This window comes from Pongo pygmaeus, chromosome 7 (assembly GCF_028885625.2).
Source record: "Pongo pygmaeus isolate AG05252 chromosome 7, NHGRI_mPonPyg2-v2.0_pri, whole genome shotgun sequence".
Lineage (NCBI taxonomy): Eukaryota > Metazoa > Chordata > Mammalia > Primates > Hominidae > Pongo > Pongo pygmaeus.
In genome coordinates this window covers 143,837,476-143,859,867 of record NC_072380.2, presented here as the reverse complement: position 1 = coordinate 143,859,867, position 22,392 = coordinate 143,837,476, and the positions used below count along the sequence as shown (strand labels likewise).

The window sequence follows — 22,392 nt, the reverse complement described above, 5'->3', positions numbered from 1 at the left end:
CTTCTTTAAAAATGTAATTATTCTTAGCTCGCCCATAATCTGTGGACCCTAGGAGAAAAGCATGGATAAAACTCCTCCTTGTCTTCCCAGAACTGTCCAGGTTTTAAAATAAAGCCCTGTGTCCCAGTCAAACCAAGACAGTCAATCACCCTAGTACCACTTACTAGCTCTATTATTTAACCTCTCTGAGCCTCACTTTTCTTTTCTGTGAAATGGAGCTAATAAGCCCAAGCAGGGTTGCTATTGGACTGTCCATAAAATAGCATGTGTAAAGGCTAAAGCACAGGATCTAGAAAACAGTTGGAGTGTGTAAACAGAGGTTCTCCCCAAGTCCTCTTCTGAAGAGGTTGGCAGGATTTCTAAATGGTAGAATTAAGTCAGGCTGCAAAACACTCCTGGAATAATTATGGCTACTTGTTTTGTCCACTTCTCTGAATACAATAAATAGACATTTTGAATATGTTGATATCTTAAACTACTTTGCATTAGCATAATTTATCTTTAAAATTTGTGCAAAAATTTCTTCATCATTTTTACCTAGTCTATTTTTAAATGTTGTAATCACTTCTTTTATTTTTTCTCAATTATAGGCCTTCTTATTTTTAGCCTTTAACATTTTTACTTCTTCCTTAATGTATGTGTGTGTGTGTGTGTGTGTGTGTGTGTGTGTGTGATGGTGTTTCACTCTTGTTGTCCAGGCTGGAGTGCAATGGCACAATCTCAGCTCACTAGCTCACTGCAACCTCTACCTCCTCGGTTCAAGCAATTCTCCTGCCTCCGCCTCCCAAGTAGCTGGGATTACAGGCATCCACCACCATGCCTGGCTAATTTTTTTATTTTTAGTAGAGATGGGGTTTTGCCATGTTGACCAGGGTGGTCTTGAACTCCTGACCTCAGGTGATGCACCTGCCTTGGCCATCCAAAGTGCTGGGATGCAGGTGTGAGCCACCCTGCCCAGCCTTAGTTTTTCAAATTCATTTTTTTTAAACTTACATCCCTGTTCTTGTTCTTTTCATTCTATTTTTCAAAATCCCTTCTGTTATCATTTAAAATGACTATTTTTTCCCTTCTTAACTTTGCAATTTCTCGGGATATTATTCTTGGAATTCAAGTTGTTAATAGAGATTTTTCATCATTCAGTTTTACTTTTTTATTATATGCCAGCTGAGTTCAGCAGGCCTCATGTTTTTTACCTTTTCTTAGACTTTTACTTAAGTTTACTACTTTATTGCTATGTTATTTTTTAAGCTTCACTATGAACTATTTATAATTCTTTCTCCAATTCAGTGTGTACTATTTATAAAGGGCAGGCAGGAAGCATGGCCACAGAGCCAACAGCTGTGGGAAGAGCCCACGACCCTGGCAGAGGATGTTGGTGGGGACTGTTTGTCCTTCCTCTTGTCTCTGCAGCTACTCCTATGTATTTTCTTCCTCTTTTATCCCTTTCTTCACTGAATTCTTAAGGAGTTTAACCTGTGCGATAACTATTCCTCAAGTGGCCTTTCTATAACACATACCCAACCAAGTCACTTACCTGCTAAATCCCTTTGGTGGGTCCTGTAGTGACATATAGACAATGAAAACAATAATAATGACAATAACTGCAACCACAGTCAATACATATTGAGTAATGATTGTGTTACAGGTCTTCTGCTAATTTCATTGATTATCCAACATTTTGAGGAAGGTATTCCTGTTTTCCAGGTAAGAAAATGTGGGGGCCAAAAAAGTTGATTAACTGAGCCAAGTTTACATAACAAGTAAATGGCATTATTAGAAGCCCAAATTCTTGGCCACTAAGCTAAACTGTTAAGCTCTATGCGTAGCACAGCAAATCACACTTTTAGTATCCACTCCCGTAGTGAGGATAAGGACTTCCTACAGTCCCCCTGGAGGTAAATGGCAGCAATAGGACTGAAGGCCACTCTGCCTGATCCCTAAGCACCCCCTCTACTCTTTTCCCTGCAGAGTAAATAATGGACATAAACGTTCTTTGTAAAGCACCATGAATATAGAAGACTTTAATACTTCATGGTCCTCTGGGATATTTCTTAACCTGGAGGAAGAACATCCATGGTGCATCATTTATCCAGAAATAAAATAGAAAAAAATTACACCATAAACTAGACTTTGGAAAAATAGACGGCCTCATATTTCCATAGATATCTAACATTTATTGGGCATTTGTGATCTGCTAGACACATCCATATACAGTATATATATATAATGTATATATATAATATTTGTATATATAGTATGTGTATATATTAAATAGATAGATATACACACACGTATATATAGTATTAACCTCAGTTCTATGAGGCAAGGGTTTATTCCCATTGGTCAGATCAGAAAGTTGAGGCTCATCGAGACATAAAGTGACTTGCCTAAACTCACATGGCTAGCAAGTGGTGGAGCTGAGGGATGCAAACCCAGGTCTCTGATTACAAAAGCTCCAGCATCTGGCAGGTGCAAAGGCGTTTAGTGGGAAGCTGCCCCACCCACTCTCTCAGGACCCCCACCTCCTGCAGATTCCAGACACCCTTGAGAGCTGTGGAGAGTGTCTAATCTCCTTCCAGGTTTTCTCCCTCACTCCTCGTCCTCAGGCTTTGAGGCGGAATAGCCCAGGTGGTAATCACCACTCCAGAATTTTTTAAGCTACTTGGCTTTGGGCAAATTACTCTCAGGGCCTTAGCTTTTCCATTTAAAGATAGAGATATTGTGTGTGCTTGAGAACACCTTTGTGAGGGAAGGGATAAACATATAGGCCCTAGACAGGAATGGGACCTAGTTCACAGTGAAATGCTCCATGAACGTCTTAACTGAATGAAGTAACTATTTTTTACGATGCATTTGAAGACTCTTTCCCTGCCTTAGGTGGCTCTCTTTTATTTCCTAGAGCCACCTGGAAGCCAACCTGGTCTTCTAGACTGTGCTGGAAAGGCCTGCAGACAACACGCACCTCCTTCCCAAGGCTCTTTTCCCTTTACCAGGCTCAAGAACTGATCTGTAAAAATGGCCGAATCCTAGGGTGCATGTGGCGAGCCTGGATTTGTTGATGGGGTGAACTGTTGTTGTGTTAGTCCAGCAGAGACTCAGGCATGGGGTTGGTGAGCACAGCTGTTATAATTCAGGCTCTGGCTCCCATTACCAGGGTTCACACCTCAGCGTTACCACTTGTACCATTCATTATCTCAAGCAAATGATTAAACTTCGAGCTTCAGCTCCAGCATCTACAAAATGCTCATGTTATGGTGTCTACCGTATTGGGCTATTTTGAAGACTAAATGAATTAAAATATGCAAGGCACTTTGAATGATTCCTGGCACATATTAAGTGCTCTGCTCAACAAATGCTAGCTATCTATTAGAGAATGAAGCCAACACTTCTCCAGCCAGGCTCGTTTACCTACATATACGAGACCTTTACCTACATTTTTCCCATATACCCAGCACACTGAGGCAAAATATTAAACCTGCTTCCTGCCTTGTCCAGTATTTATTTACTAAATTATACGCCTGTCTACTGACTGGGCTTTGTTTTCTCTGAATATCAAAGGTCTCCATCAGATCCTAGCCAGGTCTTGCTTAGACCCCACCCTCCTATACCCAATTCCCAGGTCTACCACTGTGCTGTGGAGCTGTTTAACTTTAGAGACATTCCTTAACTTCTCTGATCCCAAGCTCCCACATATGTAAAATAAACATAATAATGGCTCCTTCCTCACTGAAATTAAATAGGAACATGTATGAAAGGGACTTTGTAAAGTGTTCTGCACTTAATATAAACTCAATGAAAGTAAGTCATACTTATTATTTAGTCTCCCAATTTCAGTTTTAACATTCTCCAAAATTTATGATGAAACATCAGTCCTAAGGACAAACCAGGGTAAAAGATCCACAAAAGAAAGTATTGGAAAATATCCAAATGCAAATCAGTACTGGATTGCAACACATCATTCCTTTATTTTCTGTCTAAATGTTTAAAAGAAGATGAACTCAAGGCCCAGATCCAGTGATCACTTTCCCAGAGCTGGTCTTTCCACGCACACAATCACACTTGAGTGGGTGCTTTGGGGAGACCCAGAAATAGGTGGAAGTATCTTCTTTCCGCTCTGAATAAAGCAGGCCTTTTTAGCCTTCAACAGCTTGGGCTGCAGACTGTGGGGATGTTCCTTGTACAAACTGTGCTATGAAGAAAATATAGTGCAACTTCCTGTGGGACCAGAAAACACATAGTGATTGCAGAGTGGAGAGGAGGCGCCCCTCAGGACACCCCAGGGAGCTATCCCCCCTTCCCACCTCCACTCTGGGGAGTTAGGCCCTTAAAACACAAATCCTATATCAATGGGGAAGCTGGCTCTGTGAGTGTTTCCAACTTTGAACTCCCTGGCATCAAACAGCAGTGCCCATGCTGTCTCTATCACCCCAGCTTCATGGAGAACCTTTCCACTCCTGGGGTTGGGGGAACAAGAAGGGGAAAGTGAGGAGGGAATCTTCTTCCTGTTCCAGAAGAATTCATAGAGGACTTCTCACCCAGAGTGACAACTTTCCTCTTTCTGGTGATCACAAAACTGGACCAAAGAGGTGGGCAATTGGAATTCACTCATGTTATTGGGTCAACTCGGTTAGATTCAGCAAGTGTATGAAGCACTGGGATGCTAGGCCCTATGCTAGGAGATAAGAGACAGTGGACACAAGCTCTGCCCTGGGGGAGTTCAGATTGAGTAAGGTTGATGGACATATAAAAAGGAGATCAAAGTTCAGTGTTATACGTGATCATCAGGTCATTGACATGACTCAGAGATTTCTTCATGCCAGTCTATGGACCCACTGCAGCAGATCGACTTGGGAGCTTCCTAAAAATAAAGTTCTCCAAGACCACATCCCTGGATATTTGTATTCAGTGGGTCCCAGTATGACCAAAGGATCTGCATTTTTTTTTAACTAGAACTTGCTGGGAATCATCTTTGTCTTTTCTCTTTTCTATGTAGTCCACAAAAATTCCACCAGCAAATCCTGTTGTCTCTTCCTTGGAATACATTCAGGGTGTGGCCCTATCTCATCACCTGCATAATTACCACTGTGGTCCAAGTCAAAATCTCTTTTCAAGGAGACTCTTGGAAGCAGCCTCTAACTTGTCTCCCTGACTGTCCTTGCTGCACTACAGTCTGTTTTCTTCACAGTCGCCCAAGTGACTCTTGAAACATGGATGGTAGGTCATGTTTCCAAATGCTAAGAACTTTGCAGGGCCTTCCCATCTCATGGAGAGAAAAGCTTCAAGACCCTCCACAGTCTGGCCCTTTGAGGCCTTTCAGAATCTGCTTCTGAAAGGTTTTCCCCAGGCTCCCACAAGGCTCTCTGCTCCAGCCACAGTGGGCCACATGCTGGGCTGGAGTGGGTTCTTGCTTCTCCTGCCTCAGAACCTTGGAACTTTTCTGTGCCTGGACTGCTCTTCCCAAATGAGGATGACTCCCTCACTTCTTTCAGGTCGTTGCTCAAATGTCTTCTTATCAGAGAGGCCTTCTCTGAACTCCCTTTAAATTAGCAGTCTTACTCCTGTGCCATCACTTTCCATCCTGCTTATACTGCTGTATCATTCTTTATGGCGTTCATCACACTCTCATACTACCACCACCACCACGTGTTAAATATTCCTTGGTTTACTTGTTTATTGCCCATCTCCCACCACTAGAATGACAGCAGGACATTACCTGCTTTGTACACTGCCGGTTTATAAAACTGTGCCTGACACATAGAACTCGTTCCATAAATAATTTCAAATGGATTAATTAATAGAAGTGAAGGGTTAGGAAGGCTTTTCAAATGTAGTTTACAAATGCATAAGGGCAGGAAAAAAATGATTAATAAATATTTCTCAAGTATCTCACACCTAGCACATCAACTCTGGGTCAGAGGTGGCTTACAGATAGGATGGCACCCAAGGGATCCGGGTAGAGCCGTAGGTTGGAGGGATTACAAAGCACAACCAATCTGAGATGGTCATCACCATATGCACTTAACCCTTCATGGAACTACCAATCTGCTACTGCCACAATGGAGTGGTATTTCCTTCAAAACATTTAATAAAAATTAATAATAGTAACAATTGAGTGGTTCAGGCATTTTTAGATAATTACTAGATACTAAAACCCAAACACTTATTTTTAAAGTTATTTGTGAGGTCAGTTACTGGCCAAGATCAGGAGACTCTATCTGGATGGTCTTTTCTGCATTTTTTTTTTTTCCCATTGGTTCCAGACCTCAGGATTTTTTCTACTGGCTGCATAAGTTTTGAACATCCTGCTCTGCTTCTCAGACTCTCAGTCATCTCTTTTGGAATCTGCAAATGCTCCCAGGAAGGAAGAAGCCCCAAATGCTAGGGTCACCTGTCTAAGTGTAGAGCTTGACACCTTACGGGTTTGTACTGTCTTGTTAGAGCTCCACAACTGAGTTTGTTTGAATAACTTATTCTTCCTATTTCAGTACACACACACAGATACACACACATTTACACAAGTGCGTGCAGACTTATGGATTTCTTTTTATTTATATATGTATATGTATGTATATGTATATGTATATGTGTAGGTATATGTATATATATTTCTTCATATTTTAAGCATTAGGATCACATTGAATTTATGGATTTGTATGTTAAGTGCAGTTTAAAATATTACAATTTACTTAATTCATCAGAGATTTGCTAATGTCATTAAGTATTTTTAAAAGCAATTTTATATTCTTTTTATTTACACAGACCACAGTTTATTCAGCCATTTCCCTTACTGTTAAAAATATGCAGTTTCCACTTATAAATTTTTCATGAATAAAGTTACAATGAATATTCCTTAACAGAAGTTTCTAATGTTCTGTCTGATGATCTTCTAAAGACAGATTTCTAGAGGTTGGGTCAGTGGGTCAAAAGAAATGAGTCAAATTTTGCAACATGTTGCCAATTTTCTTCTCATAAATATTACAGTAAAGTTTCTTAATATCAGCAAGGTATCAGATTGGTTTTGTTAATAAGAACCAGTTTTCTTTAATTTAAGACTTTGCTCACATTTTTCTGCTTAGATTAGAGCAGTATTCCCCTTTATTTTCTTTTCCCCTTTTAATAGTCTCATCGTCCACATTTAGCTCTAATCCATTGGCACTTATTTTTGCATATAGTATGAGGTGACTATCAGTCCACTTTTTTTTTCCCTATAGTTGACCAATTATGTTTTTTGGGAAAATTTTCTTTCCCATTAAACCTTTGATCTTTGAGCTACATGTATCATGTACAAACTTGTTACAATTTTTATTGTTTGTTTCTGTACAGTATACTCTACTTTATTCCATTAATTTTGCAGTTGCGTTTTTCTCTGCTGTGACAGTTTTAATTATCATAGCATTATAATACATGTTACCTTCTGGTTGGTCAAGACCCCCCTCTAATCTCTTTTGTTAAAAATTTCTTTGATATTCTAACTTATGTATTCTTTCAGATATACTTTTAAATCACCTTTCAAGTTCCAAATAAAAATTCCATATGGGATTTTGATTGTAATAATATTAAAGCTGTAAATCATCTTGAGTCATATATATATATAGTTATATATTATACCTATTAACATAGTTAATAATAGTTAGCATTTTTAACAGAAATACCTCTCTTCTTTATCTTTTGTAAAGTCATGTGCTTTTTTTCTTTTCTAGCTCTTATGCATTTGTTAGTATTGTTTAAGAATAGTTTTGGTGTTTTATCTTACCAATGCTATTGTAAGATCATTGTTTTGGTATATTTTATAAATGATGATTACTGGTACATAGGAAAGCTATTCACCCATTCATGTATTTATTTATCAAATATCTAGAACTTATTAAGTGCTGAGCAATTAATTGACACTATGCTGAGCATTTATTTACTGTGCTGGATGCTAATTGTCCATTAATGGCTAAAACAAACATCATCTCTGTATTATTAGAACTGACAATCCAGTGCGGCAGATAGGCATCAAGTAACCAAGCAAGCAAATAATATATAATTACAATTTGTGATAAATTCACAGGGTGCAGGAATAAAGTATAGCAGGGGAATCCTACTTTCATATAGTGATCAGGGAGTGTCTATCTGAGAAAACTATAATAAAGCCAAGAACAGAAGGATAAGAGGAATCAGCAAGGCAAGAAGTATGGAGAGTAGTGTTTGAAGAAGAGGAAACAACGTTTGAATGTCCCAGAAATGGTAAAAATCTAATGAAGGAGTGGAAAGTAACAGAAGTCAGATTGGTTAGAACAAAATGAGTAAGTGAGGAAAAGTACAAAATGGTCTTGAAGAGGATCAAACAATACTCATCGTCATGATAGGAAGTTTTCATTTTACTATTTTAACAATATATTATAATAGGTACACTACATGCACATATAAAAAAACCCAAAAAGGTAGAGTTTAAAAACCCAGACTTCAGTTTCTGTCCCAGCATTACCCAATAACTTATTGAGTGTGTCCGCGCATTTAAAAATGATAGTACATGTTAGTTCTTTCCTTCTCCCACACCCACTTTTCAACTGGATGGATTTATAATATGACCAATCCTCTGTTTAGGGTCATTTAAGTTATTTCTAATTATTTATTATTGTAAATGATGTTATTATATCCTTTGATCTTTGCACATGGGTGGTCATATTTATGAAATAAGTCTACAGAATTAGGGTTACTGAACTCATGAGTAGAAATATTGTCAATTTTTACAGATATTGCCAAATTCACACATTTCACCAACTAGGTATCAGAGTGACTATTTTCCCCACAACCTAGCCAGTGTGAAATGTTAGTAATCTGGGAAATTGATATTAAAATCATAATGGGAGACCATTCTGTATCCACCAGGTTAGCACTGAGTATTCCCACTCCACACCCCAGAGTCACCTTTGCACATGTGCCCCAGGAACATGCCCACAATGTTCAGGGCAGCATTTTCCACAAGAGAATGGGAGTGGAAATAATCAGAAAGTCCGCGAGTAGTGGAGCAGATAAATATTTTGTGGTGTATTAAGTACTATTTAGCAGTAAAAATCAAGGAACTATCAATGTATGCATCAAAATGAATAAAGAAAATAATGTTTAGTAAAAAATGTGATTCCAATGATATAAAATTTAACAACAGCTGAAGTCAAACTAAGCAATACGAGAGATTTTCAAAATGTTCATGCCCACTTGACTCCACAAGATCAGTGATTACTCACAGTTGTTTATTTAACTGGATTTAAATGATGTGTTTATGGTAAGATAATATGGATTTCAAAACTTTTTGCACCAAAATAAACTTATACAAACGTTGCAATGTGTCTAAATAGGATGCCACCTGAGATATTAAAAAGGATAAGATATCAGTTACAAAAGAACCCGTATCAGAGCAACATGAATTCTGCTAAAATTGAAGTAAGGACAAAACGTCAAATTGATGGGGAAGCTTTGGTGGAAAAATGGTGAAATCACTGGTGTTTTACAAAGGTTCATAGAAAGAATGCCCCAGAGAAATTGGCAGTTTACAAATGGATCACTCATTTTAGGAAAGGATGAGATGATGTTGAAGATGTAAAGCCCACAGGGCAAACAATCCACATCAATCTGTGAAGAAAAAGTTAATTGTATCCATGTCCTAATTGAAGAGGACCAACTATTAATGGCAGAAACAATAGCCAATATCATCGACATCTTAATTAGTTCAGCTTACACAATTCTGGCTGAACAATGAAAGTTGATCAAACTCTACTTGATAGGTATCAAAATCCATGTGCCCAAATCAGTTGCAGACAAGAGCAGATCTTTCAGTGGACATTTTAAACAAGCAGGATCAGGATCCTGAAGCATTTCTTTGAAACACTGTAACAGGAGATGAAACCTGGTTTTCAAAGTTTGCTGTGGCTAACTTCAGGTCCTATCCTAAGATGATATTTTACGAATTTTCAATATGTGCCTTAAAAGAATTTCTACTATCTAATTATTGAATAGCATGTTTGTATCAGTCCGTTTTCATGTGGTTGATAAAGACATACCTGAGACTGGGTAATTTATAAAGAAAAAGAGGTTTAATGGACTCACAGTTCCACGTGGCTGGGGAGCCCCACAATCATGGCAGAAGGAGAAAGGTACGTCTTACATGGTGGCAGGCAAGACAGAATGAAAGCTAAGTGAAAGAAGAAATCTCTTATAAAACCATCAGATATCTTAAGACTTATTCACTACCACGAGAACAGTATGGGGGAAACCATCGCCATGATTTAATTTTATCCCACTGGATCCCTCCCACTACACCTCAGAATTATGGGAGCTACAATTCAAGACGAGATTTTGGTAGGGACACAGCCAAACCATATCAATGTTTCATTTCAAGGTTGTTAATCATATGAGATTTCCAAATTATCTCTATCTTTGCTGACTTTTTAATCTGTTTGGTATATAAACTGCTGAAAATTGTGTTAAAAGAGACCACTATGACCATAGATTTATAAATAATTACATAGACTTTTATCTTATTTTGCAGTGTACACTTTGAGGCTATGTGATTAAATGTGTCCATGTTCAGAATTTTTATGTATTTCTGATGTATTAAACCCTTTATTATTGTATAGTGACCCTACTTATCTCTAGTAATGCCCTTTTCAAAAAATTATCATTAGTCTGGTATTTATACAACAAAGCCAGCTTTATTTTGTTTTGACTTCCAAATTTTTATATCAATATATTTTAGGACTATATGTTACAAATAGGACATATAATATTTCTTTTTGTCTAATCTGAGAATCTTTATCATAACTGAAGAATATGTCTCCTATATGTAACATTTTTATCTGACTGTTTTCAAGATTTTCTTTGCTTTTTTAGCATTTTGATTATGATGTGCCCAGGAATAGTTTTGTTCACTGTTATCCTAGGTAGGGTTTGCGAACATTATTGAACCTGTAAATATGTATCTTTATAAAATTTATAAGAATTGCATTATATCTTTAAACAAATTAGTTTAGCCCCATTCTCTCTTTCCTTTCCTCCTGAGAATCCGATTATATGTATGTTAGGCCTTTCGATGTTGTCACACGAACTACTAAAACCTTTTCATAAATCATTTAAAAAATTTTTTTTGGCTGACCGTGGTGGTGCACACATGTAATCCCAGCACTTTGGGAGGCCCAGGCAGGCAGATCACCTGAAGTCAGGATGTCAAGACCAGCCTGGCCAACATAGGAAAATCTCATCTCTACTAAAAATACAAAAATTAGCCACATGTGGTGGTGCACACCTGTAATCCCAGCTACTTGGGAGGCTGAGGCAGGAGAATTGCTTGAATCTGGGAGGCAGAGGTTGCAGTGAGCCAAGATCGTGCTACTGCACTCCTGCCTGGGTGACAGAGTGAGACCCTATCTCAAATATATATATATATATGCCAGGTACAGTTGCTCATGCATGTAATCCCAGCACTTTCGGAGGTCAAGGTGGATAGATCACTTGAGGTCAGGAGTTTGAGACCTACCAGCCTGGCCAACATGGTGAAACCCCATCTCTACTAAAAATAGAAAAATTAGCTGGGCATGGTAGTACACACCTGTAATCCCAGCTACTCGGGAGGCTGAGGCAGGAGAATCACTTGAACCCGAGAAGCAGAGGTTGCAGTGAACCAGTATCACACTACTGCACTCCAGCCTGGGTGATGGAGTGACACTCCATATCAAAAAAATTATATAAAATTTTTTTATTTATTAATATATATTATTAAATAATATTTATTTATTAATAATTTTTTCAAAATGGTTATATTCTATTGGCATATTTCCAAATTTACTGATTCTTCCATCATCTATGTTCTGCTGTTAATATCCAGTTGGTTCAGATATTTTCTTTTTCAGTTCTGAAATTTTCTTTTTTTGAGGTTTCTATTTCTTTTCTTATTTCTTATCTTTTCATTCACTGTTAAAATATTTACTTTCAGTGAATTTCATTCACTGCTAGAATGTCACTGAGCAAAGTTGTAAGAACTATTATAATCTCGACCTGCTGATTCCAACATCTGGGTCAGATTAGAATAGATGTCTGTTGACTATCTTTTCTCTTGAGATTGAGTCACATTTTAATGTTTATTTTTGTGTCACATAATTCTGTGCTATGTTCTGGGCATTGTGAATGCTCTATGGTTAAGACTGAATTATCTTACATTCCCCTGGAAATAGTGATTTTTGTTTTGTTCTGTTTCACTTTAACAGGTAATTAACTTGATTGAAATCAAAAGAAAGTCTTTGTCTTTTGGAGTGCAGTTCAAGTATCAGTTCAGTTATTTTATCCTTAACTCAATTGCTTACTGTCTTCCCTATGCATATGTGGCTCAGATAAGAGGTTATAAAACAATTTTAGGTTTTCTTTCACCGGGTTCTTTTCTTTTTGGAATTCTCCTCCCACTTTCTGGAAGCTACAGTGGCCTGGAACTCTGTTCTTTGCTTCTTTAAGACACCTGCGTTTTCTATTGGAGTTATAGCTACCACACACTGCATGAGCTGTGACCTGTTCTCAGGCTAAAGCCATGAAAATAAAGAAATTCATACTTTGTTGTTCATTTTTTCCATGTGTTGACCCCTTTTCAAGAATCTGTCTGCTTTTCTTGACCGAACAGTAGTAAGAAAGGGGGCAAATGAAAAAGTAGGAAGCCCAATTTAAGAGTCCAGGAAGCATATTTTGATGCCTAGAAATAGAATAATGGAAGTGGAGATGAAAAGAAATAGAAAAATGTGTTTCTTTTCTTGAGTTACAAACAAGACTTGGATTCTATCCAAGAAGACCTGAGAACACCAGAGTCTATATATAGTAGTCAATGTATTCGAAGGCAAAGGTATTCAATGGATTCCTTTCCTGTTTCTTATTAGTCTCTTCTTTTTATTCCCACCATGTTCTCCAGCCCCTTAAAAGCCAGAAGCTTTTGCTGGTGAAGGGGAGAGAGAGAAGGTGGAGTGAAGAAGCCAGCCAGATTCCCTCTTTTTCACAGCAGATTTCCCATGAAGACCCCAGTCTAAACCTGGGGAGAAAGAAGCCTTAAATTGGAGAAACTGGAGAAAGAAGCCCTCTCCAAAGGGATGACATTTGCCTCAAGATCTGAATGAAGGGCGTAGTTCTACAAACATGTGATTAAACATATGGATTACTACATTAGGATTTACTTTGGAAATTCACATTTATTTGTGTATTTTATTGTTGCTTGTAAATAGCTTTTGTTTTAAGCACCTGACCAGACTGTGTTTGTTTTAGGTTGTGGCCCAGGCAGTGTTATTCATGTGTATGAACACAGCTGGAATCTTCATCAGTTACCTGTCAGACCGGGCCCAGCGCCAAGCTTTCCTGGAGACTCGGAGGTGTGTGGAGGCCAGGCTGCGCCTGGAGACAGAGAACCAAAGACAGGTACCAACTGACAAGGCTGTGTGCTTTAGTTATCACCTAGCCAGTCTCTAAATTATATTGAGCTACTGTTTTACTCCCAAACACATCCTGACTTTCAAGTGTTCTCTTAAAGTTTATGTCACAGGATTCCAGAGTCTGAAATAGTTGTGTTAGACTTACAGGTCAAAATGGGTTGGTCTTATTCTCTACACTCAATTCATCGTTCCCCGTAAGAAATAAAGAGGTTACAGTCACAAATTTATTTTCTGACATCTTTCACTGACATCTGTGTTCATGAACAAGGTCATGATTCCTCAAAATCATCAGGATGCCTATCTTTGACCCTCTTTCTTTTAAACTGTAAATGTGTTATTTCAGATAAATTTTTTTTTCTGTTTACCAATTCAAATTAGAGTAAGCGGATGGAAGAATCTTACACGTCTAGTCTCTAAAACCACAACCTGATTTTTAGAAGAGATGTACACAAACAAGTCCTGTGGACATGATGCCAACATCAAAATAAGGGATACAGTAGGAAAAGAAGTTGGATTGCAGGGGGCAATAATGTGTTCCAATTTGGAGAGGTTAAGATACAAGAATTTTTTGGACATCCTGATTGGGTGGATGTTATAGGAACTTAAAAGTAGCTTTGGCCTCAAATAATATATTTCTCCAAAATTAAATTTACTTTCAAAAAATAAAGATTTGTCCCTATTAAAGCTATTTATATATTTTAAGTCCATTAATACCTTTGTTCTGAACACAATTTTCCAAAAGGAATATCAAGAATGTGTTGAAAACTGGTTTTAGCATCAACTTATAGCATCCCAAGTATATATGCTCTTGGAAATTTTATGCTTGTAGATATATTATCTCTACAATACTAGACCTTTTATTAACTAAACCCTTTTTCTTAAAGTTGTGTCTTATTATTTATAATACAGCACATTTCTTATTTAAGACTTTAGGCAATAATAGTTTGCAAAAATCATAAAGAAAGTAGCAGAGAAAGACTCAACATTTTCTTCATAATTAATTTGCATCAAATCACCAGGAAGTCAGGGATCCTTGAAGTGAGTGAAGCCAGGTCCGTGTGACTCTAATGGATGAGATGGACAGGTAGGGCCCACCTGAGAGGATTGAACTCCCACTGTCATCTGCTGTCGCCCAGGGCAGAGGAAACTACTGAGTTTTCAGATCTTACTTTGACTTTACAAAATTCAGAATAAGGAATTTCTAAGTTATTGCCTAAAATAATTCTGGAACCTCATAGTAGTTTCTCTGAATAGCCCTTGGAATAATTAAGAAAAATGTCTTTAAGAAAGAAAACACCTTGTACAATAAACATGAGTATCTCCCAGGACTATTGTATTATGTTCCTGTGCAAAACAGATCAGTTGCCAGACTGGCATGTCACTCTTTCCATGGGATCTGTGCCAATTCAGAGAATGCTGCCATATTAATAATTTATTCAACTGTTCTTAATGCTTTGTCACAACAAGAGCTGAAATTGTGGGTGAGTTGTATGGGATGCCTCTTATTTAGTGTTTATGATATATTGGAGACACTAAAAAATATTGCCTTACCATCTCCATAAGACTTTTTGCTTCTTTTCTCATCCTTCAAGTTGGGTTTCTTAGAATCACTGTGATCTAATAATCTAAAATTGTGGAGGAATCATCCACCATTCTCTCTAATCTTTATTTTTTTTAAGTTGGCAGAAGGAGGAAGAAAATAATAATATACAGAGGTAAGAGAAAGTGACAACTAGAATTTAGTGAAAAGACCACTAGAGTTTGGGTCATGGCTCTTATTACTTCCTAGTTGGACCACCTAAGCTATTTAACTTTCCACCATAGGTTCCTTTTTTATACATGGGCCAATATTTTTCTCTTCTGCATTACATTTGCCTCAAATGAAATAATATGTAGAAAGCAATACAAACATATAAGTCAGTTTCATTGATTTCTTGGATAAAACACAAGAAAAGACTATCTTTTGTGGAAGGTTCTTTGTTCCTAGAATTAAGTAAAATATTGTGTAGGCTTCTTTTAGTCCTATGTTCACAACTATGATAAGATATTTGTGGCATGTTGACCACCCTTTATTTACCCAAGGGTATTGTCTGAGATAGCTGACTCCACATCATCAGTGCTAAAGTTACTTTCCACTGGCATTTGATCTCTGCTTCAGGTTTCCATTATCCTTGAGAACTTCCTCAGTAATAGATGGGCAGTGTAGTCTGGCAGAGAAAACATAGGCTTTCAAATGAGATTGCCCTGGATTAGTAATTTTTACTTACTTACTATTTCAGTGAGCTTGAGCAAGCTCTGAGTCTTAGTTTCCCCATCGATGGCATGGGGACAATAACATCCTTCCTGAAAAGTCTCCTTAATGGTTAGAATTACTTTGTGTGAGATACCCTTGCAAGTCAGTGAAGAGTTTCTATTAGCATTATTGTGTGTAATGATTTATATGAATCAGTCAACATAGTTCAGTCCCAAGAGGACTCATGTGAGAATTTATTATGGATTGACTTGGCTCAGTTGTAATAACTTAGGGTTATTTATATGGAGGTAAATCAGGATGATGGCTCTCCTTAAGTGCATAGCAACCAGAATCATCATTAGTTCCCATCCATATCTTTTAAAATATCATGTGTTGTTGACAAATGAATTCCCATTTTCCTCTCATCAGAACTAATTATAATGCCATAATTGTTAAAAATTCTATACCCTGTGAAGGAGATGCTGTAAGAACCTAAGTGACAGCAGATACCTTTTCCTTGGATAATGATCCTAAATAAGATTGATAGTAATATTTTGCAATTATAAATTAAGAATCAAATAGGTTATATTCAACAGAAATGACTGGGTTTTGTGGGATTTTTCAAGCACTCATGATTTTTGTCTCACAGTAGGATACAAAAAAAATTAATCATTTAATTTGTTCAACCGTGAATGAATTTCTTTATGGAGGGTCTATTATGTGTCAGGAGCTCTGCTGAGCATTGGGAATATAATGCTGACTAGCAATCAGATCCTGGCCTTAAAGAGTTTACCAGGTGTAGAAGAAGCTGAATGACTACACAGACACGTATGGCAACAGTGTATGGGTCAAACCTAACCTGGAGGCTTGTAGAAGGCTATCGAAAAAAAATTTTACCTGAGCTGACATGTGAATAGGATTCAGCTCAGTGGAGAAGCAGTAAAGGGTACACCATAAAGAGCAAAAAACACATGCAAAAATCTTAAAGGAAGAGAGAAAGTAGTTTGTTGGAAGGATTTATGAGAATTCCCATGATCATTCATTCATTTATTCATCTGTCTATTCACCCATTCATGCTGTAGAGAGAGAGCCAAATAAGACTCAGTCTTTACTCTGAATTGGACCTGGAGGATGAGTATGACTTTAATTATTAGAAGAGAGGGAAGAAAGAAATTAGCAAAGATACCGATGACCTATTAAAGGACAGCAATGCCGGACACTAGGTTTTCTCTGATATCCTGCAGCAAATTGTGAACCTCTTAAGTGGAACACTACTGCTTTCCATTCAATAACAGATTCTATTTCCTGAGTGTTAACTATGCACCAGGCATTATTCAAAGTACTGTGTACACCAAAGTGAAGAAATTCTTTGACAGATCTGTGTTACAGCATGCCACGCTGGATCTCAATCATTGCATGTCTCTTTCCCCAAACTGCTATTTCACCACCCTGTGCCATGTATTAATAGTTCTGGGAAATCCACCTCCCTCCTAATGTGTCTCTACTCTTCTGTCTGAGCATTCCTTTCTCCATGAGGCTTGCTTTTTTCTCCCAGGTAGAGCTGAAATGGTTTTCTAGTACTCGCTGCATGCCATGATAGTTAAGTCTATTAAAGAATGCATCCCACTTTATGACATATACTAATCTGTGCGTCTCTCTCGCCACAACCTCTAAAGACTAGTTAAAGGCAGCTACTCTATATGATTCAATGGATTCTCTGGTTTTTATCTAGCATAGTGGCTGAAATGTAGGATCTTCTGAGTAATATTTATTTGACTAGTTATATTGAATTCAAATTTGGCTCCTAGCTTCACTTCTACCTACATGAATATTATAGTAACTCCTTTGCGTAAAAATAAAGATACCTGTGCCCATTGTGCCTTCCATTAAAAAACTTAGTGGGAAGAGCACTTTTACCCAATTCAGGAGAGACTGGGACAGGCTGAACATACATCTTATGCCAACTTGTTGGGGAATTTTCCATCTGGAAGCTACATCTTGAAGCATCTTTCTTTAGGGAGTTAGATTCTAATTATTATAGTTTTCATAATCCTGCTGCTTCTCCCAAATGATGCAAATGGCCCATATTTATTTTAAATATTAAAATGAATTAATTGTTTTTCTTCCAGCTTGGAGAATTGTATAAACCTCCTTATGGTAATCATGGCATTTCGAGGTGTCTCAGAAGCTCTGGGGGCACTGGAATAAAGTTTCTGATGATACCATATGTTGCAGCAGCAGGAAGATTATTTTTAAATGCAGCAGATGTTTTAGCTGTATTAAAGCAATTCTGTTAAACTTAAATATCTTTGTTAGACAATATTGGTGTAAACTGGTGGTTCGGACAGTAGATTGAGAAAGCTGGGTTTCCTACTGAGTTCTGAGTTGATTAGTCTGATTCCTTTTGGTACCTTTTAACATCTTGGGGACTTTTTAAAGTTAAAAATAATATTGATTAGTACAGTAGAGCTTTGTCACTGTTAATTCATTCAGAGAATCAAGGTTGACCTAAAAGTGGTAGAACCTTAGAATCTTTATTCTTTCTGCTCCAACTAGATGGGTCTTCTCATCATACTCCGAAAACCTCTTACTTCCAAGTCATTTTCTGTTATTCTTCATTCCTTACGTTCAAAGCCACCCACTGACCACCCATCATGTTCAGCTTTATCTGTTATCAACATCTTTCATATTCATTATTCTTTAGTTTATACCGAAATATTCACTGTTTCCTACACATTCTTCTTACCCTCTACACTCCTGCCTTTGTTTACACCTTTTTCCCTACCTGGTGTAACTTTCCTTTCATCCCTGCACCTTATCCATCCTTCAAAACTCAGCTCAAATGTCACCTCCATGAGAGTTTCATTCATACATTTCTGTACGGAATTAATCTCTTTATATGTTCTGCTACACCCTTGCCTTATTTTTACATCCTCGTATCCTTGATTTTCACAGCGCTTGGCATTGCTGAGTCACCCCCCAACCCCCTTTCCTTGAAGCACTCTCCTCTCTTAATTTTACTAGAGGGCACTTGATTTTCTTTCCAGTCTTTCAGATTCCTGTTTCCTTCACATATCTCTCTTCCTCCTCCAAACACTTAAATGTAGGCATCCTTCAAGGGCCTCTCCTTGACCTCTTCTTTTTTGTTCCTGTCTTGATTCTCTTTTGGTGCTGTATCATGGCTTCAACCATCACTTCCGGATGGTTCCCACATCAGTATCTCTAACATTACATTCTTTTCTCAGCTCCAGATTCCCACCACCAGCACCAGCTCGATAGCCTCATCAGCATGTCCCACATGTATCACCAGCTCGGCCTGTTCATGATCCTCCCATTCCCCCAAAAAGTACTCCTCTTTCTCTGTGATACACCCTTGTACCTGATCCGTTCACATCAACCACAGACCCTATCCCTGTGGGTGCTGTCTTTACCATACATGCACACATTTTTTTCTATATTTCCTTTACTAGTACTGCCTGGTTTAAGTCCTCTCACAAAATAGCTTTCTAACTGGTGTTAACCAGTTACTAACCAGTGTATACTAATCTAGCCACCTGTAGTCACTCACCTTAACATTCTTCTTGAAAAATAAAACTATTTCCCTTTTCTCCATTTTCCTTATGATCTATGAAATTTAAAAAAAAAAAAAAAAAACCTAAACAAACTTACTGAGCTCTGCAGGGCATGAAGCCAATGCCACTGCTTTCTTTCACCTATTCTTGTCCCTCTCTAGCTGATGTTGAGACGGTGAGGCAGGAATCCATTGGTTTCTGTTTTCCAGAGAGCAGGATTCATGCGTTAGAAGCCATTGTATATACATTCTCCAGACCTTTCTGTGGAGTAAGAATGTGATCCCTCCCCACAGGCAGTCTACCCCACAGCGAGCCCACTCATGCAGTCTCCTCTGTCCCACACACGGAGCCCACCCATGCAAGCTCTCGTCCTCTTCACAGGGAGCCCACCCATGCAGGCTCCTCTCCTCCCCGCAGAGAGACCACCTATGCAGGCTGCTGTCCCCTACCCCTGATAGGAAGCCCAGACATTCAGGCTGCTGTCCTCCCTGCAGGGATTCCACTGATGCAGTGAGCCCACAGTAGCCAGCTACTCTGCCTCTGGCTGGGGAACTGTGGCTATAAAGCAGAAAGAAAAAATAGGAAGCTCGTGTCTGCTTCCTTTGCAGCCAAGTCTCCCATTCGTTTGCCAATAATAAAGTGGCTGCTTTGATTGAATGATTTGATTTGGTCGATTCCTGTCTGTCTTCCGTATCTATTTCTCAGTTGGTTCATTTGAGAAGGGAGGTGTATGACTAACTCACATCTCAAAACCCCAGCACAGAGTATTACACCTGTCAGGATCATCTTCTTAGTGCCTAATTTGGATTATATAAGACCTCACACTAAATGTGAGAAAGCCCCAGGATTGCTACTGCCCATAGAACCCACCCAATTTCATTTACCTTGCATCACAGCCCATTTACCACCTGGCTCCAGCATGACATTCCAATCATGTCACTTGCTACCTCCCACTTTGTACTCCAACACCTCACACAGCCCAGCAAAGATGCCCCGCACGTCTATGCCTTGGATTTCTTGCTGGTCATTCCCTATCTGTCTCCCTCCCTCTCTGCTTCTCTGCCATTCTCTCTGCCCCTGGAGTGTGGCCTTTATGGATCTCATCAACAGACTCATTACCCTCCGGCTTCTTGTTGGGTTCGGCCAGTGGGAGGCACTGGACGTGAACTAGAGTGTGGGAGGAAGGAGACGTCCATACATTTATCTTCCCATATCCTACCCTGCTGGATTGTAGATTTACAGTGGCTGCATTTATCTACCAAAAGCCACAGTTCCTATCAGCCAGCCCTCACTTGGAGTAAAGGATTTGCCAGATTCCAGGGATGTTTGTAGCTGCCTGCCCTTCCTAACCTTGGGGTGCTTTACCATCCATTGTTGAGTACCTTAATTTTTCAATAACTCTCTTTCATTATCCCTTTTGAGGTACCAGCTATATCCTGCCAGGAACCTAAATGACATGCCACTATTGCTCCATTAGGATGAGATGTTCCACTCCCACTCTGTATATATTTGTGAGGCAGTTCAGCAGAGCAGAAAGACACTGGGCTAGAAGTCAGAAGATCTCTACTCTGTCCAGTATGGTGCTAGCCCTCTGTGTATATTTAGCACCTGCAATGTGCCTGTTTTAAAATGAGACATGCTGTGCATGTAAAATACACACCAGATTTTAAAGACAATCCAAGAAAAGAAGAAATGCAAAATATCTCATTAATGACTTTTTACAAACTAATTGAACGTTGATTATACATTGAAATGATATTTGGAATATATTTGGTTAACTAGAATATACAATTAAAATGAATTTCAACTGTTTCTGGCTAATTTTTTATGGAATTTTTAAATTGGGAATTTTTAAATTGTATATGTGGTTCACATTGTATTTCTATTGGACAGTATTGACCTAGATGCTTGTCCCATTTCTATTTCTAACTTGCTAGTGTGACTCTGAGCAAGTTGTCAAACCATTTTGTATGTGAGTTTCCTCATCTCTCAATTAGAAATGATAATTCCTTCCCTAACCCACAGGAGTGTTTTGAGAGACAAATAACATAATGCCTGAAAAAGTGTTATTTCAACTGTAAAGAACTCTACAAATGTTAGGGCTATTTCTGTGAAAATCTCACCAATGCCCCAATCTGATGCTCAGATGCCCCGTCCCCGCTTATGAAGCGTCCTCTAATGTTTCCTGTTGTAAGTTATTTCTTTCTTTTTGGCACTAAGACATTTTTGTTAACATGAGTTTTTCACATTCTGTTTTATATCAGGGTTAGCACCATGCTTCCCTCCAATTGCCAGGAAGGTTTTGAGTGGCAAGCACAGTACCAGTGTTAATGGCCTCTGATCTCCCTGTAACAATTGACTTCACTCGAAGAACTGTGTTTACCCGATGTGGGTGGGACACCAGCTCTTGCGTTCCATCTGGCTGCCTGGTTCTTTGCAATCTTCCTAGCACATTATTTGCGTTTTCTGGCATGATGGAAGACGTGAAGGCTTTGAAGAAAAACAAACCTGTATTTGATTCCTAGCTCTAAGTCTATATCTGGGTGACTGTGTGTACACCAACCTTAGATTCAACATCTGTCGAAGATAATAATCCCTAGATCTCAAGCTGGTTGTAAGAAAATCAAGCAATATATAGAAAGCATCTGACCCATTGGCTGATATAGTGGGGCCTCAATAGATGAGAGCTGGGGGTCATGGCTGATCCTTGAACTGTTGGATCACCTGGGCCATATCCTAAGTTTCAAAGTAGAAGGTATTCTGATTCTAGTAACAACAGTTTTTCTTCTTGTTATTTGTGTTCTTATTCAAATTTGGCATCCATAAGCAATACAAATTTTTAATGCTACCCTTGATTCAAAGACAGTTCATGACCCTATGCCCATGTGCAATTATAATTTGCATACAGTGGCCATCCAGAAAGAAGAAATCAATCACCATCAGGGACCTCCAACACCTTTGATCCAGCCTGGAGGAGCTGGAGGAGCTGCTGAAGAACTCTGTGGGGGCTTTTTATCTTGAAAGTCTGTGCAGATAATTTTGACTAAAGAAATTGAAATTGGAAACATAATATAGCCTAACTATAAAATGCTGAAGAGAAGACATGCTCTGTTGCCTTGAAACAGTTGAAGGCACTTTTCAAGAGTGG

At 38.5% G+C, this 22,392-nt stretch overlaps 1 protein-coding gene across 3 annotated transcripts in view; it reads left to right on the top strand.

Annotated features, from left to right (window-relative positions):
* The window catches only part of ADCY8 (adenylate cyclase 8), a 260,213-nt gene that overhangs the window by 38,193 nt on the left and 199,628 nt on the right, over positions 1 to 22,392 (top strand). For all 3 annotated transcript variants that reach the window (XM_054499607.2, XM_054499609.2, XM_054499608.2), the window contains exon 2: positions 13,276 to 13,425. In XM_054499607.2, the coding sequence (XP_054355582.1) occupies positions 13,276 to 13,425 (150 nt within the window). The remainder of the gene's footprint in view (positions 1 to 13,275; positions 13,426 to 22,392) is intronic.